At 45.8% G+C, this 10,425-nt stretch overlaps 1 protein-coding gene across 1 annotated transcript in view; it reads right to left on the reverse strand.

Moving 5' to 3' along the window:
* The window catches only part of STARD5 (StAR related lipid transfer domain containing 5), a 30,663-nt gene extending 23,970 nt beyond the window's left edge, over positions 1-6,693 (reverse strand). The window contains exons 1-2 of the mRNA XM_089676406.1: positions 6,675-6,693; positions 6,265-6,370 (exon numbers count right to left, since the gene is read on the reverse strand). Of these exons, the coding sequence (XP_089532532.1) occupies positions 6,265-6,354 (90 nt within the window). The 5' untranslated portion in view covers positions 6,355-6,370; positions 6,675-6,693. The remainder of the gene's footprint in view (positions 1-6,264; positions 6,371-6,674) is intronic.
* Between the last annotated feature and the right edge of the window lie 3,732 nt (positions 6,694-10,425).

The raw sequence follows: 10,425 nt of genomic DNA on the forward strand, positions 1-10,425 counted from the left end.
AGTGCCACCAGTCAGTGTCATAAGTCAGTGCTGCCAGTCAGCACCGCCCGTCAGTGTCACCCATCAGTACCGCCTATCAGTGCCGCCTATCAGTGCAACATCATCAGTGCCTCCTCATCAATGCCCACCAGTGCCACCTCAGCAGTGCCCATCAGTGCTGCCTCATCAACGCACATCAGTGAAGTAGAAAAATTAGAAATAAGAAAAATTAATAATAGCGCCTATGGTCAAAATTATATAACTTACTAATAGTGTACCAGCTGCAAAAAATCACCATATATAAAGTGTACCAATAAATAAATAATTTGCGCTAGTAAATGTGTATAAAAAGAAATCATCAAATCATAAGTCCAGAAAAAAATATATATATGCCAATACCACAAAAAAAATTAAAAAAACTTTTAAGTGCAAAAAACTTTTGTGCAAAAAAAGTGTCTAAATATGAAAAATTTTCACCAAAAAACCTTGATAATATAATGGCAGATCATCCATAAATATATCTTCAGAAACGGTAACTCTGCAACACATCGATCCTCATCGATCGAAATAACAGGATGAAAAACTTTGTAGTTAATCGAAAATCCACTTCTCCAATAGATAAAGGACCACCTTCAAACGTATCCATGGGGGGAAATGCCAAGCACTCGAGAGAAACAGAAAGACTTCATGGTGCAATATTATAAAAACCAATTCCTTTATTAGGTACTCATTGCACTTACTCAAGAGGTGTCCCAGCCGACACCAGCATCAACAGCATAAGGCTACGTTCACACTAGCCTTGTGTGCAGGCGGCAGAGAGGCGTTTGGGAAGCGTTTTTACCGCTTCCCAAACGCCTCTGCCAATTCTGCACATTACAGCACATGGTGCTGTTCTAACGGGAGCGTTTGCGTTGCGTCGCGTTGCGTCACGGCAAAACGGACGCCTCTGGACGAGTCAGGAGGCTTTGAAGCCTCCTATTCTCGTCTATGGTGCCGCTCCACAAACGCCCGGCCGGCGTTTGCGGTGCGGTTGCGACGCGGTTGCGGGGCGTTTGCGGAGCGGTAACACCACTCAAACTGCATTATAGGCGTTTGTGGGGCGTTATTAACGCTCGGCAAACGCCTAGCAACCGCCGCTAAACCGCGCATGCGGCGTTTGCGGAGCGTTTGCCGAGCGTTAAAAAACGCTCCGCAAACGCCGGACCAACGCTTGCCAAACGCTATAGGGGCGTTTGGCAAGCGTTGGCAAAACAGCCAAGTGTGAACGAGCCCTAACAGCAATCACATAAACGAGCCTGGCTTGGCATTGGCTTGGCATTTCCCCCCATGGATACGTTTGAAGGTGGTCCTTTATCTATTGGAGAAGTGGATTTTCGATTAACTACAAAGTTTTTCATCCTGTTATTTCGATCGATGAGGATCGATGTGTTGCAGAGTTACCGTTTCTGAAGATATATTTATGGATGATCTGCCATTATATTATCAAGGTTTTTTGGTGAAAATTTTTCATATTTAGACACTTTTTTTGCACAAAAGTTTTTTGCACTTAAAAGTTTTTTTAATTTTTTTTGTGGTATTGGCATATATATATTTTTTTCTGGACTTATGATTTGATGATTTCTTTTTATACACATTTACTAGCGCAAATTATTTATTTATAAGTAGAAAAATTACCTGTTTGCAAAATTTTATAATAGAAACAAAGAAAAACTTTTTTTTTTGCCCTTTTTTTGTTTATAGTGCAAAAAATAAAATGCCTAGTGGTGATTAAATACCACCAAAAGAAATCTCTACTTGTGTGAAAAAAAAATTATAAAAATTTCATATGGGTACAGTGTTGCACGACCGTGCAATTGTCATTCAAGTTGTGAAAAACAAGTGGTTACATTTTGTTTTTTTTCACATTATTGCTTTACTTATTTTTTTTATCACTTTTATTGCTGTCACAAGGAAGGTAAACATCTCTTGTGACAGCAATAGGAATGTGACAGAAACTTTTTATGGAGAGATCTGGGGACTATAAGACCCCAAATCACTCATCTGCACTTAAAAGCATTCAAAACGCTAGGATTGATGTTTCTGGATGCTGTAGAATTTTTAAAAATGGAGCCGTTTAGTGGTGAGAGAACTGGAAGTGATGTTAGATTATCGCTTCCAGGTTACTATAACGAAGAGCTGATCAAAACCGATCTCGGCTTTGTGTGGCTGTCCAGCCATCTGGCAAACGCGCCGGCTGGTCAATTGGATCTCCAGGTGAGATGGGAGAGCCCAAGAGAGCCGTGGAAGGCAATGGGAAGGGGGGCATCCCCTCCTGCTGCTTGTAAAAGCAATCAAGCAGCAACTTAGTCATTCCAATTGCTTTTACAAGAGAGATGACCACCGGCTCTAAATAATGGTACCGGGATGACAAAATGCAAATGTGAACGTGGCCTCAGAGGCACACAAAAAAGGCTGTACGTAACTGCAGATTGTATGCATGTGTAACTGAATGTAATATGTACATACACACACACATAAAGCCATTAGAAGAATTGTATGTGTCCAGGGGCGGACTGACAACTCATGGGGCCCCCGGGCAATAGGGGATCATGGGGCCCGTGTCCTCGCCCCCACTCAAATCCCACCTAAAAAAGCCTATGAAAGGTACCAGGGACATCTCATGGGGCCCCCTACTGACCTCGGGCCCTCGGGCAGTGCCCGAGTTCCCCAATGGTCAGTCCGCCCCTGTATGTGTCTAAATGCTGTACGGGTAATTTAAGAATTGGTTTTATGTAGGATCTTCCAGCTCTGCCAGCATGAATCTGCATTCAGTGCAGAAAATACACATATGCGTGATCAAAGCCAGAATCATTCACAGTGCTTTATATGACACTTCCAGGAGTGTCAGAATCCTGTTTCCCTCATTGACTGCTGTGGTTCCTTCTCAAGTTCTGTACATGGGGGCTGGAAGAAGGATCCCCAATGAATGGCAGGGGACGGAGTTATTTTTTTACTCCCAGAAATTTTGATTTCCAAACAGCCTTATGGAGGCTGACAGAGTAGGGCTTTAACCCTTTTACTGCCACAACATATGTCATACATTGGTGGCAGAAACAGGTTTCACACACACTGCTGGCTGCCACAGCGTGTTCCTACAACTCACAAGCTGTCAGCTTTCAATTGAAAATGATTAGGCCTCCCTACAGTCACCTGATCACTTTCACAGACCTCCGGAAGTGCCCCCTGTGCAACATCCCACCTATGGGCCTGAGAACCCCATGGCAGGTGTCACTGGGTACAGGGGAGGGAGACCAGTGACTGACTGTTTGCCGATCTCTCCTATCGAGTAAAAACCCAGAAATGACAGTTTCACTTTCACTTTCCCTGGCCACTGAAGCTTAAAGTTTCATTGGGGAACATGTAAAAAAATTAGTTACTCAAGCACTTAAAGTGATATTAAAGTAAATCTTGAAAAAAAACAAATATGATATGCTTACCTGCTGTGTGCAATGGGTTTGTACAGAGCAGCAGGGACCCTTTTCTTCTCAGGTCCCCTGCCGGCACTCCTGGCCTCTCCCTCCAGCTAAATGCACCCAGAGCAAGCAGCTTGCTGTGGGGGCACCCAATCAGACTTCCTCCTGAGCAGCTCCTCTGCGTGTCCATTCACACACAGAGCCACGGCTCGGTCCCACCCCCTCTCTCTCCTCATTGGCTCACTGGCTGTGATTGACAGCAACGGGAGACAACGGCTCCCACTGCTATCTCAGCCAATAAGGAGGGAGAGTCCCCAGAGAACTGAGGCTTTTCTACACATTGCTGGATTGTCATGGGGCTCGACTACGTACTGGAGGGGCTGGGGGGGGGGGGGGGTTACACACAGAAGGTTTTTTACCCTCCTGCATTCTTGAGCCTGTACAACCACTTTCCTCCCAAACAAAATTGAGCCCCCCTGTACAATGCGCATGTCATGTAAAGAATGTATTTACTTGCCACAATGTTGTATTTTATATTTTTAAAAAATCCAAAAATATATTGCATTTTTGTGTGCCCTTAAATGAACTTTACTGCATTTTTAAACTGAAAATTAGACACTCAATAAACCATTGTGCCAATATCATGTGACAAAAATTACCGTTTTAATCTCCAGGGTCTCTGCTTCAAAATATATTTTGGTTTTTGAAGGTTTTCATTAATTGTTGGGATTAAAAGGATTTTTTAAAAAGTGTTGCTAAACCCACAACAATAATATTAAAATGCATATGCAGTAACACGTGCTTGTTGTACTCACTGTGGAACCTAAAGGGTTAATCCTCTGCATTGTGTAAAAAGGCTGTTTGATCCTGTCTTCTCTGATCCTCCCCTTCTTCCACACTCCCCAATCCATCTGCTGATAATACAGAGCCCTGGGAGACACTCTGCACATGCTCAGTTTACTGTGTATTGCTAGAGAGTTTTTTTTTCTTCTTGGAGGGTGCATGTATGCAGCACAGTGGCTAAATGGTTAGCACTTCTGCCTGGCAGTACTAGGGTTGTTGGTTTAAATCCCAACCACAGCACCACCTGCCTGGAGTTTGCATGTTCTCTCTGTGACTGCATTAGTTTCCTCCGTGTAGTCTGGTTTCCTCCCAAAGACATGCTCCTCTATAAACTGGCCTGTGTATGTATGAATGTGAGTTAGGGACCATTAGATTGTACGCCCCTTGAGGGTTAGGGACTGATGGGAATGTACAATATATATTTAAAGCGTTGCATAAATTGATGGTGCTATATTAGTACCTGAAATAAAATAAAGTGATCAGCACAGGGCCAATCAGCACTGTCCAGACAGAGGTCAGGAGTTCTGCATCCTCCTAAAGCAGAAAGAAAACTCCTCTTACAAGCTTTAACATGTGCTCTGCTGAACACTAATAGAAGTCACAAGACTGCTCTAACTATGGGCAGCACAGTGGCTAAATGGTTAGCACTTCCACCTGGCAGTACTAGAGTCGTTGGTTCAAATCCCAGCCACAGCACCACCTGCCTGGAGCTTGCATGTTCTCCCTGTGCCTGCATGGGTTTCCCCTGGGTACTCCGGTTTCCTCCCACACTCCAAAGACATGCCGGTAGGTTAATTGGCTCCTGTCTAAATTGTCCCTAGTATGTGTATGTATGAATGCAACTTAGGGACCTTAGATTGTACACCCCTTGAGGGTTAGGGACTGATGTAAATGTACAATATAGATGTAAAGTGCTGCATAAATTGATGGCACTATATAAGTACCTGAAATAAATAAAATAAATAACTGCTGATGAGAAAAGGTATTTAGCAGTTTATATTTACTATATTTGTGTGTACTGTGGGGGGCCAGATATAGTGAATGCGGGGTCCTGGGAGACCAGATATAGTGAATGCGGGGTCCTGGGAGACCAGATATAGTGAATGCGGGGTTCGGGGAGACCAGATATAGTGAATGCGGGGTCCTGGGAAGACCAGATATAGTGAATGTGGGGTCCGGGGAGACTGGATATAGTGAATGCGGGGTCCGGGGAGAGCAGATATAGTGAATGCGGGGTCCGTGGAGACCGGATATAGTGAATGCAGGGTCCGGGGAGAGCAGCTATAGTGAATGCGGGGTCCGTGGAGAGCGGATACAGTGAATGCGGGTACCGGGGAGACCGGATACAGTGAATGCGGGGTCTGGGGAGACCGGATATAGTGAATGCGGGGTCCGGGGAGACCGGATATAGTGAATGCGGGGTCAGGGGAGACCGGATATAGTGAATGCGGGGTCCTGGGAGAGCGGATATAGTGAATGCGGGGTCCAGGGAGACCAGATATAGTGAATGCGGGGTCCTGGGAGACCAGATATAGTGAATGCAGGGTCCGGGGAGACCAGATATAGTGAATGCGGGGTCCTGGGTTTAGTAATACTGTAACTGTTCAGCAAAAAAACAAAACATAAATGTTTGTGGCAGTGAAAGGGTCACAGCTGTCCCAATATCAGCACATCCACATAGAAGTATGAAGGAAGGAAGGAGAGGAAGTGACAACCGATACAATGTAATGAGAAGTGTCAGCAGTCTGTGTGTCTGTAGTGCTCTTCTAATGAATGATCGGATACACTGTGACAGATGACAGGGGCAGGGATCGGCCAATGACAGGAGCTGTCAGAGGGAGGCAGGAGTACATCGTCCCCCATACACACTACAGACAGAGAACAATGACACCCACACACGTCTACTGTCTGTCCCTGATCTGTACTATCTGCTCTCCATCCTCCATAGGAAATACAGTCCCTCCATTGCCTCCGACACACACACACTTACAGATTTCTTGCATTGCTTCCAGCCGCTGGGATCCCTCCTGTAGGACAGTAGCTTATCGGCTGCCGATCGGGCGATCTCCGTGTAGTCCATGATTGCAGCAGTAGTGCTGAAGAGGAGAGAGAATTGCAGCTGAAGGTGAGAAGGTGGGAGGAGCTCTGTGCTCGCCCCTCCCCTCACCCCATCATCCTCCCTCCCATCTGCTGGGACTACACGTCAGTCCCTATGACAGAGGGACAACCTTCCCCCTGACTGTGATCGCCCGATGACCTGTCCCTGGATGGACCAGCCCAGTATACAGACCCACATCGTGTGTTCTGGTCTGATGTGTCATTACTGCCCAGACATCCTACACAATCCTGATAGGAAGAGTGCTCCCCACAATGTCGTCCCAGAATACAGATCATCAATACCTTACAGAGGGCAAACACCTCAAGAGTCCATGACCAATCCCAGTCTGTATGTAGTGCAAACTCAGAAAATAATCAGAATTCAGCCGCAAGTCCATACACCATCCAATGGGCGACCAACAAATTCCAGCAGTGTAGAACACCAATACATTTTGGCTTTCGATGTGATTACGTGCTGGAGAGTCTATCCCTCCATTGGTCACATGCCTGATGATGGGGTCCTGCGAGACTCCGAAACGTTGCCTTGCGGTAACTATGTGATCGTTCATTAAAACGTTTGGACCCATATTGGTGATCCTCGGTGTGCTGGTGACATTCTCCCTCGCTGATTCTGTTCAGTTCCAGCCGACGGTCGCTGCAGCACCCACTTATACACACAGCCATTTCTAACATGTGTGTTTGGATTGTACACTTACTTTCCCTCCATTATGTCCCCATCATACTGCCCCCCACCCTCCAGATTTGCCTGATCCCTCATTCCGGTCATTCACAGCACAGTGCGGCTGGCCATACACTATTGTTCACATCGCCGTACTATGAAGAATTATTATTAGTGTAATATTACATCCCAAGATACATTTATTAAAAGAAAGTCATTTTTAATAAACCTTTTATATTATTTTGTTATTTAATCTTTTTATATATTTTCTGCTGTATGTAGGGGGGCCCAGGGCAGCTGCCCCTTTTGCCCCCTTATAAATCTGGCACTGCACGGAACACCAGTGCATCTCCATAAGCAGTGGTGTCGTTAGGCAGGTGCAGGGGTACGCACCGCACCGGGTGACACCGACTGCAAGGGGTGATACTGGACCCGCTCCACGAAAAGGTAAATTGTAAATCAAGCCAATGATCCCCGCAGAATGGATCAGATCCATTACCCTCCCCAATCCGCAGCTCTGATCCATCCTGCAGGGATCGTTGGCATGCAACCTATACAGGGTGACACTGGACCCGCTCCACGAAAAGGTAAATTGTAAATCAAGCCGACGATCCCCGCAGGATGGATCGGATCTGATTGAGCATAATGGATTGGAGACCGATCCATTATGCTCAATCTGCAGCTCTGATCCATCCTGCGAGGATCGTCGGCTTGCTTTACAACTTACCTTTTTGAGGAGCGGGTCCAGTGTCACCCTGTATAGGTTGCATGCCAACGATCTCCACAGGATGGATCGGATCTGTGGATTGGGGAGGGTAATGGATCGGACTCCGATCCATTATGGTCAATCAGCAGATCCGATCCATGTTGTGGGGATCATCGGAGGGGGTTTCATCAAGTGTTATCGCACCGGGTGACACCAACCCTAGGGATGACTCTGCCCATAAGGGCAAACACGGCCCTCCCACCAACATTCCCTATAGTACGCCCATGTGAACGAGGCCTCAGGATCCCTCTGTAGTAAGGGTATTGTTTACCATGTCCTGAAAGGGGATCTGCATTGGATCACTTTTCAGAAGCCAGAGAAAAGCGGTTAGCTGGTGTTCAGTAGGTGGTACTGCCACATGCTGATGCCAGTTTCTAATTGTTTATTGATGTTTCTTTTTTTTAAATTGATGAACAGCAACTTTGCAGTGCAGGACTGTGCTGGAACTGTGAACCAAGCATTTGTCTCATACTTGTGGCATGGCCCCATTTATTTGTATTGGAGAGCTTGACAGATGGAGCTGCCCGTCAAACTCTTCATGTAGTGTTTAGATTGCAAAGCATCACTGCTGCTTCAATAAGTACTGCTTCGGGCAGCACCATGTCCGCTTGTAGGTGGGCAGTAAAAGCTTGGATCAGCTGCCACTGTTTACTAGACATAATATGCCTTTGCATGAACGTTTCTTACCTGTCTGTCTGAACTGTACAACTGAGTTTATGATTTGGCATCTGCTCAGATGAATGAACTACTGCACATGCATGGGAGTGATGTCATCTAGGGATGGGCTTGATGTTCGAGTCGAACATCGACCGTTTGTGTGTTCAGCGAGCAGTGCATTGTACACAATTGTGACAATAGGTCAGGTGAAATGCTCTGGCCAGTCAGAGCGCATGATGACGTCACAAGGTGGCAGGAGTGACTCCTTCCCCTTGTGACACCATCACTCTATTTAAGAACTGTCATCCCGGCGCAGCTGTCAGACGGCAGGAGGCAATGTCGAGAGTGGAGCATTTTTTTTTCTTTTTTCAGGTCAGTGGTGGGCATCATGATTGACATTGGATCTACTGCAGGGGACAATTTTTTGTTTTTAATAAAGGACATGTTAAAGACTGTGTACTGTAATTTTTTTTTTACACTACACTCTTTTTTGTGAATGGGTAGCAGTGCCATGTACCCCATACTCATTTACATAAGGGGGGGGCTTGGATCTGGGAGGCCTCCTTGTTAAAGGGGGCTTCCAGATTCCAATAAGTCCCCCGCCCGCACACTCCCACAACCACCGGCCAAGGTTGTGGGAGGAAAGCCCTTGTCCCCATCAACATGGGGACAAGGTGTTTTGGGGTGGGGGGAGCCCCCCTGCCCCCAAAGCAACCCCCCCACGTTGAGGGCATGTGGCCTGGTACAGTTAATTTCCCCTCCCCCATTCCTGACCTGCTGAGCTGCATGCTTGGATAAGGTTCTGGTATGTATTTTGGGGGGGGGGGAGCTCCCATGCTATTTTTTTTTATTTTGGCGTGGGGAGTTCTCCTCAAAATCCATACCAGACCCAAAGGGCTTGGTATGGATGGGGAGGGGACCCCACACCGTTTTTTTTAGAAAAAAGTTTAATTGACAGGCAATACCGGCAATTCTATTTCCATGCAGTTATCAGTGGGGAACCCCGCTGACAGCTGACACATTAAAGATGTCTTCATCACTAAAAAGTATTTTAGTAGCTGTGCGCTATCTTACTGCATACTCAGATGTGGTAAGATACCACTTAGTGACTTGTCTCTGTTCGAAGTTTGCAGCCAAACTTTCATTAGGTTTGAATGTTCGACCACGAACCAAACAAGGGGGTGTTCAGCCCATCACCAATCTCATCTCAGCCAGACCAATCAAAATGGCTAAAGACCAGAACTTGGAAGAAGTCCAACCGAAGATGGCAACAGTCAGTGAGGGAGCTCTGGGAGCACTAGAGTGAATGTGAATATAGTTGCACTTTAAAGTGGGTTTTCCCTGCATCTGAGCACCACAAACCAAAAACACCATTTAATTAATTGTTAATATTCAAAGCAAACTCACCCATCCATCCACGTCTCCATGATTTATTTTTCTGAGAATTCATTTTGAAAAACACCCCCAGGTATTTCTGGCAGTGGCCATCTTAAATAAGGGCAGATGATTCATGTATCATTTACTTCCTGGAATCTATCTGCCCTTAGATCAGGCACTGGCTGAGCTTAGAACCCTCCCTCCCCTCCTGGGATGTATGACTTCACTTGCCTAGGTATGAAAACCAGTAAGTAACTGAAGAAATCTAAAAAAGTTTCATGCAAGTAAATATGATATACTTTCCCATCTATTTGCCAATGCTAGCAGCATAAGGATTAAAAATAATCAGTGCTGATTGAGAGAGTGAAGTTCCACTTTAAGTTGCAAAGGCAGCCATATGGGGGTATACAAATGTAGCACAGCAGCATGGTAAAAAATCCCTCCCCCACCCTTGTATTCAATAGTCAGTACTGCAACCAAATGTGACTTATTTACAGTAAGTTAATGGGGCCACACTGCAACCGCAAGCCACTTTTTGAAAAGAGATCCACTACAGATCGTTTTTCAAAGACAGT

This window comes from Staurois parvus, unplaced genomic scaffold (assembly GCF_062004578.1).
Source record: "Staurois parvus isolate SC_StPar_1 unplaced genomic scaffold, SC_StPar_1.0 ptg000168l, whole genome shotgun sequence".
NCBI lineage: Eukaryota > Metazoa > Chordata > Amphibia > Anura > Ranidae > Staurois > Staurois parvus.